Source organism: Sycon ciliatum, chromosome 12, assembly GCF_964019385.1.
Source record: "Sycon ciliatum chromosome 12, ocSycCili1.1, whole genome shotgun sequence".
NCBI classification, from domain to species: Eukaryota; Metazoa; Porifera; class Calcarea; order Leucosolenida; family Sycettidae; genus Sycon; species Sycon ciliatum.
In genome coordinates this window covers 20,679,370-20,701,528 of record NC_088654.1, presented here as the reverse complement: position 1 = coordinate 20,701,528, position 22,159 = coordinate 20,679,370, and the positions used below count along the sequence as shown (strand labels likewise).

Genomic DNA, 22,159 nt, shown 5'->3' with positions numbered 1-22,159 from the left:
GCGCAGAGAATGCGCGAAGAGTATATGTTTAACTTTAAAGCGTGAAAATAATGTTGGCCATTTGATGCGATGCAAAAGGTGGGAGTGTTCTAAGTGTGTGTAAAGGGGAAGGTGGAGACATATTCTGGCGGCTTTCCGCTGGAGTCGTTCTAGCCTGTCAAGGGAAGTGTGGGACAACGGTGTGAGAGCAGTGCTCGCATATGAGAATATAGGTAGTATGTATGTCTGATAGATGTGAGATAAAGAATCACTGGTGAGTGTAGACCTTAGTCTAAAAAGAATATTGAAAGACTTGAGTGATTTTTTGACTATGTATTCAACATGCTCCGTCCAACGGAGGTCATGCTGAAAGATTATTCCGAGGTGTTTGTGTTTTTGTGCTACGGTAAGCGGACTATTCCTGAGGGTGATCTGGGGTAGCTGTTCAGGAGGGCGGTTATTGTGGTAGAACGGGAGGATGACTGTTTTCTTTGTGTTAACCAGCAGGTGCCATCTTTGTTGTTGCTCCTGTTGTTGCTAAATCTTCTGTTCCCAGTGTCTTCGCCGGTGCTTGACATCCAGTACTGTAATAATTCATTGAATAATTAGCCGTTGATCGTCTAGGCCTTTGAATGTTGATCGTGTCGTTTTCTCTGTTTATATTTTTAGCACTTTGTTTTGTTCTCGTAACACATTGTTGAATGTATATAAATTATTGATTTGGCATGGTTATTCTTCAGTCACGGCTTTCCACTGATGATTGTGACAAGAAAATCGATTTTGGTAAACCTTCATGACTTTGTTGTAGTGTGGCGATGACAGCAGAATTTGTTCTCTTTATAGCTATTATAAAATTGTTGTCTCCGCGTCAATTATTTACATTGTTTTAATTAATATTTTATTATACACTTGTATTATGTCCATTCATTTCTTGTGAACCGAGTAAACTCATGTTGCTAATGCTTCATATCATGATCTTGAAAGGAGAGGTTGAAATATAGCATTGTGTATTCACTAGGCAGTGCTGCGTTATAAAATACGGTCGATCATCACAGTCTGCTTTCCGTAATGGCTTCTATTGTTCAGCCCGAGGACTTACACCTGATCCACCATCTACTGCATTTGACAACCCTGGCGGTCAAGTTGGAAGGATCAACCTGTCAGCGCCTGGACAGGCCTCTGGTCACACCACCAGGTTTAGTATAATGCTTCTGTGTTACCTGTGTCACCTGGTCAGTGCGGTTGATAGACTATTTGCCATCTCGTTGACATCAGTTGCAGAGTGGGAAGACAGCAGTTGCCCTCCCAGGTCTAGTTGCAAGATATCCTGGTCTACCTCGTGGACACGATGCTTCCTGATATCCTTATTGATTGGAGAGGCTGACTTAGCATGCAGTGGCACCAAGTATGTGAACTGGTTGAGATCCCGTGTCTCTTTCTGCTGCACGCGTTTGGAACAGTCTTCCACCTGATGCGAGAAACATCACGTCCCCCCTCCAGTTCAAGGGTGTGTTGCACGCGTATTGTCTTACTGTAGCATGACAGCAACCCCCCTCCCCTATCTTGAATAGTACTAGTAGTATGTAGTAATTCTGATGCTCTGATGCATGCCGAGGCTAGCTCAGTCTCCGGCTAGCTGTATGCTCAGGATGCATTCTTGATCTTCTCTTCTTCTTCTTCTTCTTCTTTTTTTTTTTTTTTTTTCCTTTATCTTTTCTTTAAAATGTTTTACTGCCAGAAGTCGTCTTCATATAAGGAGGCAGATATGCCTGTTTGTTGTACGACTTTAAATAAATCCAACCAACCAACCAACCAACCAAGGTCATGGTCACTGATACCATCGACACACACCACAGTTGTGTCACGATGTGGTGCAGTGGCATATACTAATGCCCAGTCAATGCATGTCTTGGCCAGTCGAGTTGGCGTAGTCACAACATAGGTGAAAAGGTGAAACTCTGCACACAAGTCGAGCAGGTGCTTATAATTATGGTTACTAGTGGGTGTAGGGTGTAGCACATCAGTGTTGAAAAATCGAAGCACAGTAAGTCTACAGTCGTTGCGGGTTACGGCGTCAATATGCTGGCTATACAGGTCCCAAACATTAGCAGTAGTACTGGGTGAACGGTATAAACTGCACACAATCAATTCCATGGCCTTTGGTGTAGCGCTAATACGTACACGGACAAACAGGCACTCCACTCCTAAGTCAGCCACTGGTACTCTCACTGAGTGAATTTCAGAATGGACGCAGACTCCACCACCATGTAAATCTTGGTCTGTGCGGTACAGATTATTGCCTGGAATATGCAACCTGCAGTCGGGTATACTGCTATCAAGATGAGTTTCGTTAATCGATAAGATGTGAATTTTATGAGCATACAAGAGGCGATGGATATGGTGTACTTTATGGCGAAGGCTGCATAATGTTGATATGAGCAATGGTGTGGTAGCTTACCGTAGGTGGGTCTGGTGCTATCAGTACACCAGGAACAAATGGCGCTGCACTTGCATTCTGCGGTACTTGTGACTGGGCTGCAGTGCTAGGGCTCCCAAGTGTGTCCTAGGTCTGGGCCAGGGGTGGGTCTGGATTTCCCGCCAGCTGCACAGGGATGGCCTCGTTCGTCATCACTTCACCAGTGGAACTCGGAATGACATCGTATTGCAGAGAGCACCGTACATGTTTGGCACGCAGTTGTTTATACTTGGGGAGGATACGGGCTCGTGAGTCGTGCCTGTTGCTGGGTTTTGGTCAGGTCACGACCAACGTTCACGGCAGCTGCGTCCACTTCCAAATCAAGTCGTCTTCGGTACAAATTATCTGCGTGGGTTCGGGTTGACAGGTGGAGAAGGAGTGGTCTGGGGCGGGGATGTTGTCCATCAGGCGCATCTCGTACACGGCCTTCACTCTCAGCACTTACAATGCAAGAGGGTTGGACACCGAGTGTGCCAATGGTCGCACCTAAAGTCTCAGCATTCTCGTTCTCGAAGCCCGTGCAGTATGAGGTTGTTCGTGCAAGATGAAGCTGTGCCTGGAAGAAGGGAAAGAGCGAAAGAGGATGAAAGAAATTATGGCCTTCTGCAAGCAATAACAAGTAATCAGTGCCGGCCGTGTAAAGTCACACAACCATGAAGTAGACCGGATGATGGTAAGTTTCCAGCACACATCTTGCGTTGCTGCTCCACCTGCGCATACCTGATATGGTGGTGCGCTTACGGGCTGCCTGGGCTCCAGACGCCTCCCTGATGCACTACTGGGTGCAGTCAAAGCACCTGTATCCCTTCGGTGATCCAAATGCGAATGCAGCCTCGCCGGTCGCCCGCTGGCCAGCTGCCGCCTACGCGACCAGCCTGAGACTGGCCCTGCCGCATTTGGCGCTTCTAAACGATGCGATCCGGTAGACAGCTCACTGGGCTACGAAATTCGTGACTGGCTTGAGGACAGTTCCATACTGCACGGCAGGGTGCCCAGCTCAGGTCGCGGGCGGTAGCGACATGAGCTGAGCGCGGTGAGGGTTGGTGATAACTACAGTTTCCTCCTTCCTCCTCCGGAAACTTGCATTTTGTGGCCAATTTTTTGGCCGGCCGATTTGGGAAATGCCTGGCCTGCAAAGTGACACTGAGCTGGTAACCGAAGGAAATGTCAAAGACTTGATGTAAGTAGTGGAGCGAAGCTAAAGTGATTACCCTCGCAACCGGATAGAGAACGTCTGGTGTTCAAGATCCACAGGAATATCACTCTTATTGCATTTTTGGATTAGGATAGCTCGACACCATGTCACAAACTGGTATTTTGAGCATCCTTCTGTGCAGATTCTGAGTGGAAGTATTATGACTTCCCACCCCTCATTGGTTCCATCCCTTTGTGGTTGACTTTTTTTCTTCTTTTTCTATGGATTTTTTCTTTTTCTGAAATACCCTATTTCCGAAAGAAAAGGAGGCTCAATAGATCAGTATCTCCTTCGGATGGCCATTGAAGGCGCTAGCACGCTCACAGTGGAACTGCTAAATCTTGCTGTGTCTGTACAGGGTTTTACTTCAAAGTCCACACAATGATTGTCATCTACACCTTCATACATACTACCGCTCTATCTGCTGAGCTTTTTCATATCCACTCTTTCAGCGCATTTCTTAATTTCATAAGGCTATTGTGTGTTTCGTTTGCTTTGTTTACATACGCTCTCTCTTGCTTTCGTTATAAAAGGCCAGTTTCGCCCCTTGTATATCGTGCTGACGATGGGTGACTGGCCTGAAACGTCATATTATTTTCCGCCATCACGTCGAGAGAGCTTGGAAGCTCAGGGCCCTACGCTATGCTTTTTTGCCTAGCTCATCATGCATATTATTAGAACTAATGGAACTTTCTCTTTGGCCCCAACTTCCTTGCAGTCTTATAGTCTTTTACGTCGATCATGACGGCTACAATGCCCAACCATACCACAACGAGCCTGAAGTGTGTCCTTTTTATGAGTATTATCACATTTTTGTCTCAGAGGAAACAATAAATCTAACAGAGTTATTTTGGGAGTAGGAATGAAGATGTGTTCGAAGCAGTAAACTGCGTAAGCACTACGCTGAGCCAGAATATTGAAATACAGTTTCCTGCAGTCAAAACAAGACACTCACACTTCTCTGGTCTAGTTCGCCAAACTTATCGCTACCATGACTTGATTTAAATTCTTACGATGGTTCTTGAGAAAGGATCAATGGTGTCTTGAATAGATGTCTTCTTTGAACGACTTCAACTGAGAGGCAGTTTCAGTTTCAACAAGCTCGACATTGTTTTTCTGTGGAGTCTTCCACAAGAAAGACAGAGCTACACACACGAAGGTGCTTGATGTACTCAGTACCTTCTTGGAGATGAACGTATTTTCATTTCCATCTTCATTATATTTTCGTCTCTGCATCGTCGAAGATGTCCACTTTTGACTCCGTAACAGGCCCGTAGCAGCCCCATTTTGGTTGGTCCGGCAAGATCCGACTTCGATGCCCCCCCCCCCCCCCCCGAGCCCATACTCATACATGTACATATGCCGGTACATGTACAAAATGTACATGATTGTATGTGTTTTTTTTTGTTGTTTTTTTTACTAAGGCCACAGCTTCCAATCATGACATGCAAAGCAGCGGTGCAGCATCGCAGGCATGAATCGTGGACGTGGTGACGGGGTCTGATGTGCTCCACCGACCTAGGGTCTCGGCTTCACTGCACAGCAAACGCGTCGAATGTACATGGACATACATGTATGTGTGATCATGACCATGCAGAGTGAAATAGGGTGAGAAAAGGAAGAAGGCCGTTCTGCATGAGTCAGGAAAAAGGGCATCAGCATGTTGTGTGGGTCCAAACAGAACTTGTTGAAGCATAGCAACAGTATCTAAGTGCTTGTGATAAAGAACCAAAAAATGTGCCTTTCGAGGAGGAGAAAGGATATTGCAATGGAATATCTTTGGTACAAACCCTATCTAGAAATAAGTGGAGGAAGAAAATGATCAATACATTTCAAGAAGTACAGTGTAGGAACATTCACAGGCATGACTGTCCACATGACCTTCAGCAGGGTCATACTCCTGATGAGGTCTACTACCGGCGCATACACTGTAGTACAGTCAGACCTCGTTAGGACGAACTTCAAGGGACTGAACAAATTTGTTTGTCTTATCGGGAGTTCTTCTTATCCAGATCTGACAAAAAATCGATATGCATATCAGATGGATTGTATTTACCTGAAGGTGCATGCTGTGGTAAACGTGTACATGGGAAGCATGTCATTCTTAGCATAAGCCAGAAACAGGTAATTACAATGACAAAGTGCAATGAATCACGACTGTGTCGAAAGTTCGTACAACGCACTGATTGATTTGTTCAAAACACGCTTGAAAGCAATTTGCACTGTACGTACAATATGACCTCGACTATAGAAAAAATGAAGAAGAAAAAAAGCAGCCAGCGCACGTGCACGCTCGTGGACCGAAAGTTCGTACTACATGTACATGACCACACTGATTTTCTTCAAATCATACTTGAAAATAGTTCCTCTTCGCGAAAGTTCGCTGTACAGAAGTTCGTCGTAAACAAATAATTTTGACTTGAATTGATGCCTGGCCAACCATAGGATTGGCCTTAGTTCGTACTAATGGAAAGTTCGCCTTATCAGTGTTCGTCCTAACGAGGTTTGACTGTACCTACATGTATACTCTTGATACTACTTATTGCACACATCATCATCATGGGTGGACATCCTGAGCTGCTCATATGTGTGAGCTCCCGGCTTTTTTTTTTTTTTTTTTTGGCCGAATATTGGTCCGGCAACTGCCGGACCTGCCGGACCGCCTCCTACGGCCCTACGTAATCTTGTCACCCATCCTCTCCAAAAACACAAAGCGAGTGCTGCTTGTATGCTGGATCAGTTGAAGTTAGTCTCCGTTCTAGCAAGATCGGCATGCAAAAATTACATGACTGAAAATATTCCGAAATAGCTTTTCTGAACGACAAAGTTTGTTCTTCAAATAGTAATCTACTAGCCAGAACGTACTCTCAAAAGAGATTCTATCTGAAGCCTGCAAGATTTTCGACCGCCCTTCGTTTTGGAGTGGAGCCCACACACACCAGACTCGAGCTACAAGTAAACTACGCGGAGATCGAGAGTTGGTCGAAATCTTTCTTGCTCACTTCTGAAACCTGTGAAGGAAAAGTATGCTGATCGCGTGAATGCCTACAGTTGAGTCGTAATATTTTGACGTGGATTCTGTGACCGTTCACAGAGAAAGTCGCGGCTGTTTCTGACTAGTCATCGGGATTCAAACTGGTGTGTGACTTTATGACTTCTCTTCGGGGATTTGTGACTGTTTGATTGGTCACGGGGATCGTGATCGGTCATAGAGACGTGATTGCTCTCTGAGTCCTACACATATATCTGCATAAGTCTGGTATTCATCACTGTGTTTCAGGCTCCCCGCCGCACTGCAGCAGCTCCCTTGCTTGCTAAGTTATCCGTGCCATCACTTCACCAAGTCCTTTTACAGAGGATGCTTGTTTTTGTTTTCCAGTATATACACGGATCTGCAAGCTCTCTTTTTCAAGATTATTTTGTATTACTTGCCCAGCCTCAGATACCACTTGCTGATCGTATAGTCACCCGTGGGCAGCTGCATAATTTACTTCGCATCCCATTCCTACCCAATCCTGCTGGAAGATGTTCTATCCAATTTCTGGGCTGCACCACGTGGAACTCTCTACCCGATGCTACCCGCTCTCTAACAAACCTTGTTCATTTCAAAAAATCTCTTTCAGATCTTGATCTCACTTCACTCCATTAGCTATTGATACACTATTACGTTCTGTCCCCTGTCCATCATCTACATGTAGATAATATACATTGTATATTATCTACATGTACAACCACCACACACATAAAATACACTGCTGCATGGTATGTTTTATAATTGGCCTGCTGAAAGTCATGACATCTTATTCTTTCCATACTGTTCATATTTGATCATATTAATCTATTTTTTGGTATGTCTCTGCATGAGAATTGCCAGTTGGCATCTGACAGAGATGCCTGGCAGTCACACTGTGCATCTACTGCTTACACAGCTGCATAATGCCGTTTTTTCATTTCTATTTTCTATTTTAATAATGCAATGAATATAACTAAATGCGCACTCATATCACAACCATGGGGACGAATCATGTACATGTATTCCAGAACGTTTTCTTGTCACAATTATCAATGGAATTCGTGACTAAAGAGAATGATGAAACTACAATAGGATTTATACACTTGGAGTGGAACAGCGAGGATACAAGCATAGTAAGAAAAATAGCACAAACCTAGGAACAATGTGCACAGGTAATAACTATAGGTGAGGTGAGAAATGATAGGAAATTCAGCAAGTGCAGTGTGACAATGGACATGCATGTGCAAGTGTGTGTGAGTGCGAATTTACTGGAATAGCGTAAGTGTGGTGACATTTTCTTTTTGTTTACAAAGATTTGGATCACGAATGCGAATGTAGACTGCTTCTAGAACTTTTGGGCTTGCCAAAAATTCACAAGCAATCTTGCCCGCTACGTCCGATACTCTCCATGACTGGCTCAGCGGAATACAGAATATCCAAATGGCTGTGTATGATGATCCAGCCAGTGCTGGATTTCTACTGTAAGCACAACGTCAAAGACACCTTCCAGTTTGTTGAAATCTTACATGAGAACCCAGTTCCATCTTCTGCGCACATGTGTTCCTTTGATGTTGTCAGTCTGTTTACAAACGTACCATTATCCGAGACAATCAATATCTGTGTAGAAACACTGTACCACAACAAGGAAATAAAAGATGTACCATGGCTGTCCGAAGCGGCTTTTCGCCGCTTGATGTTGATGGTTACGAGTGGTGTGGAGTTTTCATTTGACGACAACATGTATAAACAGACGGATGGCGTGGCTATGGGTTCTCCATTGGGTCCGGTCCTAGCCAATGTGTTTGTTGGGTACTGTGAATCGAAGATAGATAAGTGGCCGGAATTGTACGTCAGGTTTGTGGATGACTCCTTCACGTACTTTGATTCGAGAGCAGACGCTGACGCCTTTCTGCTGAAACTGAATACAATCCATCCTGCACTGAGATTTACGTGTGAACATGAAGAGTCCAATAAGCTATCGTTTCTGGATGTGTTAGTCGAAAAGACCCAGACTGGTGTATTGACTACAGTATACCGTAAACCCACTTTCACCGGGCAGTACATGATGTTTGACTCGTTCTGCTCTTCCCAGTACAAGTCAAACTTAGTTCGTAACCTTGTAAATAGGGCACAACGCATATGTTCACCCACAAAGCTACAACAGGAACTTGATTTTCTACGCTCCGTATTTGTGAAGAATGGCTACCCGCAGCAGCTCCTCAACAAACTTCTAACAACTACACCTGTTGTTAAGGAACGAGCTATCGGACCGTTGCCGTGCCGCGTATTTCTTTGCTTGCCCTGGAAAGGGAACGAATCGAAGGACACGGCCCGTGTGGTGAAATCCCTAGTGGAGAAAACCTACTTTGCCACCAATGTGGTTACCGTGTTCACTACGATCCGTTCGTTCACGATGTTGAAGGATGTCCAACCAACCCTACAATTGAGTCACCTCATTTACTACTTTGAATGCCGACAATGTGGTAGTCGGTATGTTGGTAGGACCCTTCAACATCTGTCCGAACGTATCAAACAACACGTGCCGCTCTCACTATTGTCACAGGCGGCTAGGTCCTCCCGACCAAAGCGTGGCCGACCACGTAAGCACCCGACTCCAGTGTCCGTTCCGGCAGAGGCTTCTGCTCCACAAACGGTGTCTCGGAAAAACCAACACAGCACGCAGAAATCGGTAACAAACATTAATGTAAACAAAGACGAACACTGTGTCTTATCTTCATTATCAGCGAGTACCGGTACGCCGGACGCAGACAACCGCAACTCACCAAAGCTGAGAAGGAGCAAACGGCTGGCAGCTCGGTTTGCAGAGGTGACTGGAAAGATGCAACGAAACTCTCCGGATATGGATGATGCCAGCGGAAGGGTTGACGACTGTGAGGTGTTTGGCAATGGCAAGGGAAGACCGGTCAGGAAGAGAACGCGACGGCAGCTGGAGGAGGAGTGTGGAAGCGACATGTGCAGTGACGATGATGAACCCGGTGGTCAGTTGCTGGGAGAGCTGACGACAGGTGAAGGTGGCAGCGATGATGAAGAGGACGATGACGATGATGACGATGATGGTGCAGATGGTGTGAAGGACGGTGGTGGTCAGAAACCAAGGGAAGGCAGAGGCGGTGAGAAGAAGAAGAATACATCGGCAATTAAATTGCATTTGTTGTCTAACCCCGTGTGTCGTGAAAGTTATGATGATTCTTGGTTTAGTGTTGTTCGTTCTGCAAGTAGTTTCAAGCAGTTGAAAGTTCTAGAAGCAGTCTACATTCGCATTCGTGATCCAAATCTTTGTAAACAAAAAGAAAATGTCACCGCACTTACGCTATTCCAGTAAATTCGCACTCACACACACTTGCACATGCATGTCCATTGTCACACTGCACTTGCTGAATTTCCTATCATTTCTCACCTCACCTATAGTTATTACCTGTGCACATTGTTCCTAGGTTTGTGCTATTTTTCTTACTATGCTTGTATCCTCGCTGTTCCACTCCAAGTGTATAAATCCTATTGTAGTTTCATCATTCTCTTTAGTCACGAATTCCATTGATAATTGTGACAAGAAAACGTTCTGGAATACATGTACATGATTCGTCCCCATGGTTGTGATATGAGTGCGCATTTAGTTATATTCATTGCATTATTAAGATTATTGTCTCCACGTCGCCTTTTTACATTTTTTATTTTAGTATTATTATTTTTTCGGCAGCGCAGATGATGATGATGAATCTATTTTTATTTTTCATCATAGCCTAGGAGCTATGGCACTTTATGATCCACAGCAAGAAGGCAGCCATACCTGTATCTATGGTGAAGTAAAATAAAGTTAACATAACATATGCCAGGCCTCTACAGTCTCTCATTTCTTGGTGCTGGCCGCTTTAGTGCTATACATAATGCTATAATACATACTCATTCTCTTGATGGCACGGTACGGGACAGATACGGGATAGCGCCAGGCGTGACACAAACAAACAAACACGAAACGAGAGAGCTTGGAAGCTCAGGGCCCTACGTTATGCTTTTTTGTTTGCTCATCATGCATAGTAGTAGCAGTAGTAGTATTTTTTTTTTTAATCCCTACAGACGTTGCCGTCTTTTTACAGGCAACCCTAGGTGCTCTTTGCAGAGCGAAATGAAAGCATGTAACCTGGTAACGTGTCAAAGCTGTGTGGACCCTGGCTAGCGCCAAACGATACAGAACTAACGTCTGTTGCATAATAAAAATAAAAACAATTTCACAGTTCGCGTGAGACTCGGCTGGAAGCCGAATTTTCCACATCCGCCGTGGGAACGCCACCACCCTCTAGGATCAAAGGCGCAGATGCAGCGCCTAAACGGTGGGAGGTGAGTAGATCAGACCCACCACCAAGTGGTCAAAGACCGAAATCTCATTAGCTGCATCCATGTTACCCTCGTGCCAGGCCACGAGTTCCCAATTAACTGTGGAGACTCGTGGGTTGTCTGTTGCATAGCTACGGGATTAATATTTTATTTGGTATTTATTTTATATTTTTTAACTTTTTTTGGGTCAAGCCTAGCCTGACGCTATCCCGTATTTGTCCCGTAACGTACCGTACCATCAAAGGCAGCTGGCCACAAACAGCTGGCCGCAGTATTTTTGTTTGTTTGTGCCATCAGCATGCCTGGCGCTATCCCGTACCTGTCTCGTTTCTGACGGTCACGGGCGTTCTGGAGTCGACGGGATGTCTGTCCTGACGTTTCCTGGGGACCGGTGCTGACTCTGCCGATCACGGGCGTTCTGGAGTCGACGGGATGTCTGTCCTGCCGTTTCCTGTGACCGGTGCTGACTCTGCCGATCACGAATGTTCTGGAGTCGACGGGATCTCTCTTCCGACGTTTCCTGTGACCGGCGCTGACTCTGAGGATCACGGGCGTTCTGGAGTCGACGGGATCTCTCTCCCGACGTTTCCTGTGACCGGCGCTGACTCGCCCGTTCAGGATTATTTTGGAGACGACGGGGTCTCTCTTCCAAAGTATGTTTTTGCTGATGCTTCCTGTCACCTATTCGGCAACTAACGTCCATTCTAATAGCATTTACTCGTCTCCCTACTTCGTATTTCTTTCCAGAAAATCTCCCCATACAGCAGGGAGTCGTTTACATAATACGACTCCCTGCTATACATCTATACGTTATAATTATTATGCTATCGGCCTACATGCAATTCCTGGGCTAGTCGAAAGGCGGCCCAGCCAGCCTGCTAGTGGGATCTCGGCCTCGCACACAAATCCACACAAAATGTTACTGCACTGAATGCATTCCCCCGATACACTTCGCATTCTCTTTATGGTACCGTACTCTTGATGGTACGGGACAGGTACGGGATAGCGCCAGGCATGCCGATGGCACAAACAAACAAAAATATTGTGGCCAGCTGTCTTTGCTGGTACGGTACGGTACTGTACGGGACAGATACGGGATAGCGCCAGGCGTGACACAAACAAACACCAAATTAAAGCTGTGTGGACCCTGGCTAGCGCCAGACGTTACTGAAGTAACGTCTTCTGCATAGCTACGGGAATTAAAGCTGTGTGGGCCCTGGCTAGCGCCAGACGTTACTGAAGTTACGTCTTCTGCATAGCTACGGGAACGAGAGAGCTTGGAACACGTTGAAGTGCGTTTCCATTTCGTTCCGTTTAGGCATCGTTTTCGGGCGTTGTCGTGTTGTCACATTCCAGGCCGTACCGCTTATCGAAACAGATCAGATGCGGTAGAACCCTGGATATGAAAGGGCAGCCATACTTCACAGCATACCGGTGCATGCAGAAAATTTTCTCTCAGGATGGTACGCTTGACACGCGGCGCGCTATCTGGACATTCGTAAACAGCCAGTTTGACTGAGGCCTGGTTCGACAGACTTGACGGCAAGGATCTCTGTCTTAGCTCGCTTGACCAGTATCGTGTCTAAACTACGCAACTCTTGAATGCTCAATGCACTGCACTATCGGCCTGCATGCATTCCCCGATAAACTTCGCATACATACTTATTCTCTTGATGGTACGGTACTCTTGATGATACGGGACAAGTACGGGATAGCGCCAGGCATGCCGATAGCACACACAAACAAACAAAGAAAATAAATAAACACCAAATCAAAGCTGTGTGGACCCTGGCTAGCGCCAGACGTTACTGAAGTAACGTCTTCTGCATAGCTACGGGAATAAAATTCATTCTTCATCCAGCGCATGCGGCGATTGTGAATAGAAACTGAATAGAGCGGTTGTCAGTTGACAGGTGCTAAAGACAAAAAGACCAATCTCCTGACCAATATTTTTTGTATTGAGCTACTTGGTCCACGTCATCAATACTGTCGCATATCTTTCTGCAGATGGTTGCTCCAATGAGGAGCACACGCTTCTTGCCGAACTTGACACTTGACTGACTCAAGACTGCCATCCGAAGCACACAAGGAGCACGTCGCACCTTTCGCTCGGCAAACCTGAAAGGAAGCACCACTCCCTGCTCAATACACAGTGTTTCGGGGAATTCACCCCTCATCAGTTGAGCTTGAGTAGGCTGAAGAAGATTGTGCCTGGAAAAATGTTTGACACCAGTACCAAAAGAAGCGACGAGGAGGACCAAAATCATTGCTAGTTGACATTCTATAACTTACCTTCCATCATACCAAGTTTTATCACCTCAAGTGCATGCGTTGTTGTTCAAAGTCTAAGTTCAAATTGTCAAAAGATATGCGACAATATTGCTGACGCGGACCAAGTACCTTGGTGCAATGGGTGACGACCCTGATTCAAGTGGGTCCTCGATGTTCTGTGTGGATGAGATTGTCATGTTGCCGCATATGAGGGCATTTTAGTAGCTTACAAATATATTATTGTAGATCATAATATGAATTTTATATTATCTTAGTACCTGGCTTTAACGAAAACACCGTGACTGAGTTGGATTCTACAGAATGCGCTAGTGCTTGGAGGTTTTCATAAGTTCAATAGAGTTGGAAACTGGATACGTCTGAAGTAAAATAGACTGTCATTACCAGAACTCGGACCAGAGAATATGGCTTAAAACCAGCAATGTTCTATCGCTGATGTAGGGTGTAGTCTGTCTGGAGGTATTGGTATTTTGTCACCATTACTTACTTTATTGACTTCATACACAGATTGCCGGGCTCAGTAAAGTACACCAAGAACGACCCTTAGTGAAATATGCTTGTCCTGTGCTCACTGTTTTTTCATTCTTTTCTGAACATGTACTTTCTCCAGGGCATTACATCATAATTTTCTCATAACCCTACCAGCAAACCTCTTTCGTGACTCTGGATCAATAACAGAACTGTAAGCCAGTAGTCGTATTTTGTCCGTGGCTTTTGACAATCTCTGTGTCAACTATCTGTACATGTATCATACTGACAGTATAATAGATAGTAGATAGTTCAAAGTTCGTGCGTGGCCGCGGTGGAGGTGGCCGCGGCGGTGGAGGCGGACATCACATTACACAGATTACATTGCAGAGATCACATGATGCAGATGACATTACGCAGATCACATTATGGAGATCACATGACACAGATCACTTTACGGAGATCACATGACGGAGATCACATGACACAGGTGACATGACACATATGATGCTATGATAGTTTCCCCCCTACACTCGCTCGTGTTAAGCCTTGGGTTTTTGCATCTTCCTGACCTGTACAGCTTCTTTTTTTCTTCTTCTTTGTTTTTGGTGCGTGTTTTTGGCAGTGACGCCGAGACCTCAGGTCGGCAGAGTCATCAATGCCCCGCCATCACTGCTGCGTCTCGGTACAGCGCCTGCTCATTAGTTGTCACATTTGTGCTAGTCTCCGTACCATTGTCTTTCCTTATTCTTTTCGAGCTGGTTATGTGAACGTAGTAAAAAAACACACACACACAGATCGCATGATAGAAAACACATGGAGATCAGGTGTGTTTGTTGTCTCCTACTTTAACATTCATAAAACTTCGTAAGGTTGTATGTTAGGTGAAGTAGAACGTGCACAGTGCATAGACCAAAGTAATGTTTTTCGTATACTGTAAAACAGCGCAAAGAAGAAGATAGCTAAAGTAAACAGCGAAACTGCGTGACCTATACGCATAGCAATAATGACACAAAGGTGCAAGTGTGAGAAAACTCAATAAGTGTGACATGTAGTGTTGTTTGGGCATCCTGATTGTCGTGCTGTGTATTCAGATGATTGTTTTTTTATTGTGTCACGTGTACGCAGTGCTAGATTGCTGGATGTTTTTGAAGCCATATACATCCACACAAAGAAACCCAACCTAAGCAGAAGCAAATTAAATTCACACTTAGGTTGTTAGGTAGGTCGATAAAACCTCGTTAGTTATATCCAGTGCTTGTCTCTTGTTGTCGCACTACATGTCACGCTTATTGAGGTTTCTCGCACTTGCATCTATATTATTTATTGCTATGTGTATAGGTCACGCATTTTTTGCTGTTTACTTTAGCTATGTAAATAATCGACGCGCACTACACAGTTCTAGCGTTACAATTAGTTTCTCCCCCCCCCCCCCCCCCCCCCGTTGCACTTAGCTCTCACTTCACTTCTATTGTCTCACCTTCCCACATTCTATTTTTGCACTGTATTTTGTTCTCGTAACACATCATTGTTCAGCATGGTTACTCTTCAGTCACGACTTCAACTGATGAATGTGACAAGAAATCTTGATTTCGTTGTAGTGTGGCGATGACAGCAGAATTTGTTTTCCTTATTGCTAATACTTTAGCTATCTTCTTCTTTACGAAATAGAGGTTGCGACTTCGGCGATGATTTTGTTTAGGAATGGGTTTGCTCCCACACTGGAGCTCGCGCTATTCCGCCGATGCCTTGACACTTGACTCAAGTGTCAAGTTGTCGGCGGAATAGCGCAAGCTCCAGTGTCGGAGCAAACCCATTCCTAACCTTCTTCCTTTTGCTGTTTTACCACCTTCTAACTCTATACTGTAAAACATGTAATTTAGGTGTATTAAAATTTCGGTGTCAGGGACCTGCCAGGTTTCAGGTGTAATTTAGAATTAGGTGACCAGCATTCCCTGCACATACAGTGCACATACAGTGCATACTCTGGTGCCTTTTAGGTGTAATCTAAATTTAGGTGCTTGTTTTCTCTACCGAAATCACCGAAAATAAAGTTACACCAAAAGCATTGTGTTTTACAGTATCCTAATGTTTAAAAAAAGAGAAGAAACACATGAGAACGAGTTATGCAGCAAATATCCACGACTGTAACAAGATGATAAACAGTCAGAAAGTGCGATAATAGGGCACAATAATAAGGTACAAAACTGACAGGCTACTGAGACATTCAGCGACACGAGACCTACCTCTGACACATCTCCAGTGCGCGAACCAACAGCCTTCCAACTTGGAAGGTTCGTGGTTACGTAGGACCGAAGAGGGGAATGTGTTTCTTCTCTTTTTTACAATTATTTCTGGCTCAGTATCCGAGTATATCCTCATGCTTTTTTTTCTGCAGTTACATGAGCAACAATAAATTAAAAGCATTCCCAGAAGGATTGTTCACACCACTTAAAAATGTCATATACCTGTAAGTCCTTTGCATTGAAGTAGGGGAAAGGAATGCATCTAATACTGTACTACAAAAAGGCTTCGCACTACTCCAGCTGTCAGCACTGATGCTTTGAATGACGTGGCTGCTGCTGCTGCTGCTGCTCTCTCTCTCTCTCTCTCTCTCTCTCTCTCTCTCTATCTATCTATCTATCTATCTATGATGCTACCCTTACTAGTGAGAGTCCTCACCCTGAAGTTGCTGGACTAGTTACTTTGTATTTCTGTGTTCATACTGAGTGCGCAACTCACTCTGTCCATTGCGTTAATATTAGGAATAATTAATAAACTCGGATGGGGAGCCAAGGTTTAATTTATACAAAAGAGTAAGGACCGAGGTACTACAAGTTACGCTATACTGCCCACTAACACCACCAGTTACTAAACAATCGGCTCATGCGATAACATTGCACGACACTGACCGACGGTACTGATGTTCAACAACTAACTGGCTAACAGCTCTAGCACATCTTGGATGCGCACTCCAACAGCCTTCCGACTTGGAAGGTTCGTGCAATGTTTTCGAATGAGCTGATTGTTTAGTGACTGTTGGTGTCGGTGGACAGTATAGGGTAACTTGTACTTCCCTTTCTCTTTTGTATAAACGAGGGAGCTTGGAAGCTCAGGGCCGTACGCTATGCTTTCTTGCCTAACTCATCATGCATGTCATTAGAACTAATGGAAATGGTTTTTTCCATTGATTGGCTACATCATTGTATTGCAAAAACGTTTCAATCAGTTTGAATATGAGTTAGGCAAAAGTATATTGCATATTTTATTGCGGATTGTTATTTTCTCCCACTTCATCCACTTTTGCTTTGCTCCTTCTTTTCTTTTTTATCTCCTTATAATCGGATTTTCTGGCCTTTTGTAGTAATACATTGAGCTGTTGAGCCAATGAGGTAAAATTATATTTCATACAATATGATACAATACAATAATACAATAATGTCTTGCCTTTTTTGTTTGAAGTTTTATTTTACATCACAAACCAAACGGGCATCGATGCCCAATATTATGATGGCGATAGAATAAAAAGTGTGGTTCGATAAAGCTGCACTTGAGAAAATGAGAAAACAGTCAAGAGTAATAATAGGTTTTTCATTTGACCCGACGAGACCACACGACGCTTGCAGACCACAGCACGAACAGTTCACCAGCCACACTCCACGAAAGCAAGGAGTGTTACTCCTGACAAGTCTTGTTTCGTTCCATAAAGTTGACGGGGAACTCATCAGAGGAGAAGCAGTTGTTGAATGAAGGGGTTAAGCTGAATAATGCTATTTTATAGAGAAGATACCGGCGCAGGGTGTAAACACTCAACTAACTCATATTATGTGACAAATCAACACAAAAGGAATAGTGCAGAATGGAGGTGTTATGAACCCTACCAAACACAACAATCACAAGTGCTAAATCAATCACAATGAGAAGGAGAGGTACACAGGAATAGATTGCGCTAATTTACACGTCACAAAGAGTACTGATTTGTCACATGATATGAGTTAGTTGAGTGTTTACACCCTGCGCCGGTATCTTCTCTATAAAATAGCATTATTCAGCTTAACCCCTTCATTCAACAACTGCTTCTCCTCTGATGAGTTCCCCGTCAACTTTATGGAACGAAACAAGACTTGTCAGGAGTAACACTACTTGCTTTCGTGGAGTGTGGCTGGTGAACTGTTCGTGCTGTGGTCTGCAAGCGTCGTGTCTTCTCTATAAAATAGCATTATTCAGCTTAACCCCTTCATTCAACAACTGCTTCTCCTCTGATGAGTTCCCCGTCAACTTTATGGAACGAAACAAGACTTGTCAGGAGTAACACTACTTGCTTTCGTGGAGTGTGGCTGGTGAACTGTTCGTGCTGTGGTCTGCAAGCGTCGTGTGGTCTCGTCGGGTCAAATGAAAAACCTATTACTACTATTTGATGGACCTAATGAAGATGGCAACAAAGAGTCAAGAGTAAGTATATGTAAATGTACCGGTAATTACAAGTTCGAAAAAATTAACAATCAGAGAGAAATAGGAAGACGAGGACCTATGCCAGAGGGAGGTACTATTCGGCCATATTAACCGTAGAAAAACCCTTTCAGCAATCTTTAAAACGGCCACCTGACAGTGTGCTTGTTCTTAACTGTTGCTGACGGCCAAATTCATCGTTACCTGTGGAGCACATCACATAACTTTAAAGTCTCCTATAATATGCATCCTGTCCGACGGCAAAAGAAGCTGTGGATTTAGTTCTTCTGCACGTTATCAGCAATGACTACTGATCTTCAGCAACTTGGGCCTCCTATAATACACATCCAGTCTATGCTTTGGTAATGCTAACATAATGCTCGGGATAGCACTCGCACAATGTCATCGTACTGTTGTACGACATGCTATACGACATCCTTATACCATACAACACCGTATTGATGTCTGGCTGTCTGGCTGGCTGTCTTCGATGGTATGGTACGGGACAGGTACGGGATAGCGCCAGGCATGCCAATGCTGTCCTTGATGGTGCGGTACAGGAAAGGTACGGGATAGCGCCAGGCATGCCGATGGCCCAAACAAACAAACACGGAATTAAAGCTATGTGGACCCTGGCTAATGCCAGACTTACTGAAGTAACGCCTTCTGCATAGCTACGGGAATAATCTGCAGACAGAACTGTTTCGTCCTTTGAGGACTCATCAGCGCAGCACAGAGGAAATGAGGCCGACCCTGGTAGCAATGAGAAATATATTTTCCAAACCTAGATTTAAACCAGTCCGAATATACTTTGCCAGGGTGATCAAAGTGACAAGTCAGTGAGCTCTGCATAATGCAGACAGCAAAGGCACTACCCCACGTGAGAGTGCTCAATTGCCACAAGAGCAGAAGCAAAATCTGCGGACAGAACTGTTTCGTCCTTTGTGGACTCATCAGGGCAGCACCGAGGAAATGAAGCCGAACCGGGTAGCAATGAATACATACATACCGTACAGCTGCCAACACTAGACACTTACCATTCCCATGACTCACGCGCAATGTATTTGGATTAGAATAACAACCGGCCAAGCCTCCCTTGTGGTAGGGAACATCTACCGTCCCCCACGGTCCGACCCGGCAGAGTTCGTGATGGAACTGGAGAGAGTCATAAAGATAGTTGAAAGACCCCAAGATGAGATAGTTCTCCTTAGCTATTTCAACGCCAAGAACTGCTTGTGGCACTCCAACAACAGCACTGATGCCTCAGGTGAGGACCTTTTTTGGCTGTGCCAGACTCATGGCCTCACACAACACTTCTCCGTTGCCACCCACCTATGCCAACACACACCTACATCGTGCCTGGACCAGGCCATCTCTGGCTTCAGCCACAGTAACATCACCCGCTTAAGTCCGCTTAGTTGTAGAACAAACCTACTATGCAGTGCACTTCACACCCGTCTACACTGCACAATGCGTGCGTTCACGGTGCTGAAGGACGTTCTACCAACCCACCAACTCAGTCATCTTTTATACAACTTTGAATTCCGGCGTTGTGCTAGCCGTTATGTTGGTAGAACTGTTCAGCACCGGAGCGCACGGATTAAACAACACACACCGCTTCACATTCTATCAGAGGAAGCACGCAGAGACCGGCCTAGGCGTGGCAGGCCACGGAAGCACCCACTACCTGTCCTGCCCCAGCCTTCTCCACCAAATCCAGTCAGGTTATCCGGTGCTGGTTTAACAGACTCTTTGGTGCCTGCAGCATCAGCAATAGCAATAGCGGTGACGGTAGTCGATGGTGAAAAGACAGCAAAGCCGACACCAATGTCCATCACTATCATAGATCGTGGCAAACCCAGGAAGGCTATGCCTCCTCAACAAACGCCAGGCATACGCCCCCTGCCGAATCCACCACCTTCTGACCAAACCTTGCCGTCGTCAACATTGGAGCAGACTACAACAACTTCTCAAAGACCAAGACATTCAACAACTTATTACAGTATGAACTATTATACCGGCCAACAATATGTTCATTGTTCCCAAGCGGTCGCTGGTTTCTCCCACAATGTGGGAATACGGCAAAGCGTGTCAGCTGTAGGGGCGCTTGCAGCGTGTGCAGGACGTTGCCGTTCGCCAAGTTCCCCAAATCCCTGCCCGAAAGCGCTGATCCACATCTAGCTAAACGGCAAAGAAAATTAATCAAATCGTGGAAAGATGCTGTTCAAAAACAAAATTTAATGGTGGCTGCAACAAACGATGTGCGTGTATGTGGAGCACATTTCCCAGCCCTGCAACGCGAGAATGACGATGAAGTTCCCTCTGTATTTGCTTGGACCATCCCAGCGGTGGACCGTTAAACACTGACCTCCAAGAAAGCGAGTGAGGCCGAGGAAGAAAGTATGACGGTGGATGAGGAAGAAGTGGCCAGCACCGAGGATACTGGAGAGGTGGACGTTGTCGAAGAGAATCAGCGGCTGAGGGATGAGATCTTGGACCTGAAATCACAGCTAGAGCTATTGAAAGACCAAAACACGATCCTCGAAGCTCAGCTTGAAAGGCAGCGTTTTACGGCACGGCAGTTCACATCGAACAAAAACATTCGCTGGTATACTGGGTTCAGAACATTCGGACAGTTTGAGGAGATGTTCAAACTTGTTTTGTCCACCCGTTCTGCCACCCAAGCAAGAGGTACTGCACCAATCCTTCCACTGGAAGACTGCTTTTTATTGCAATGGTGAAGGTGTGGAAGGATTATCCGAAAGAGGAGCTGGCACGGCTAACTGGTGTCTCCCAACCAACAATATCCAGGATTATCCGCCATTGGATTCCGTTGGCTGCCAATGCACTTCGCCAAATCCCGATCTTGCCGAGCAGATCCCAAGTGGATGAGCTAATGTCACTGTCGTTCCGTGAAATGTATCCACGGACACGGATTATCATCGATGCGTTGGAGATTCCGATAGAAAAGCCAAAGAGCCCCACTACTCAAGCTGCCACATGGTCGGAATACAAGCAACGTAACACTGTTAAAGCGCATGCAGGAACAACACCTGGTGGTGCTCTGTCGTTTGTGTCGCAGCTGGATGGCGGACGAACGTCTGACAAGGAGTTGGTAAGGAGATGCGAACTACTGAAGCTGCTGGACAAAGGCGATGTGATTATGGCCCACAAAGGGTTTGACATTGCGTCCGACGCACTTGTAAGTCTAAAAACAACGCGAATGACCCGCAGCTCACGTCGAAATCACATCAACAAAGGACATAGCAGCAGAGACAGAATACTTTCTCGTTCTCAGGAAAATAAATTCAACAGCCACGGCCACATGGAGATCTATTCCCCACATTTTGTATTTTTAAGACACAGAGGGAGCCATAGTGGAACAAAGTGAAGTGTACGGAGATGGAGAGAGAGAGAGATGGAGAGAGAGAGAGAGAGAGAGAGAGAGAGAGAGAGAGAGAGAGAGAGAGAGAGAGAGACACACACACCTCAGACCTCAGACCTCAGACATGCCCATCGCGGAAGCGATGATAGCGAACAGCTATGTTAGACATAGCAACTTGTGCTGGGATTACACCATTCAACAGCTTGCAAGGCTGATGAATTGACCGCCACTATTTTTAGCCTGGTATCCACCACACAGCTGTTTGAAGTGACTTTTTCTGGCCAGTGAATCCCTATTTTTCATTTCAATTTTTTTCCATTTTTTTACACACACACCACACCACATACTCCGGCATACACTGGCTGTTGGTAACCACCCAGGAGAATGAAAGAAAAGTCAGGAAGAGTCCAAGAAAGAGAAGAAAGACGTGTGCGACCATAATCGTCGGGAATTGAACCCGCAACCTCTCGATTGGAAATCGACTGCACATACCACTGCACCATATGGGACACACAGACACACACACACACACACACACACACACACACACAC

General features: G+C 45.2%; 1 protein-coding gene across 1 annotated transcript in view; it reads left to right on the top strand.

Moving 5' to 3' along the window:
• LOC135828549 (protein sidekick-2-like) overlaps positions 1–22,159 on the top strand; it is a 158,939-nt gene that overhangs the window by 4,170 nt on the left and 132,610 nt on the right. The window contains exons 4-5 of the mRNA XM_065340989.1: positions 13,916–13,987; positions 16,172–16,243. Of these exons, the coding sequence (XP_065197061.1) occupies positions 16,176–16,243 (68 nt within the window). The 5' untranslated portion in view covers positions 13,916–13,987; positions 16,172–16,175. The remainder of the gene's footprint in view (positions 1–13,915; positions 13,988–16,171; positions 16,244–22,159) is intronic.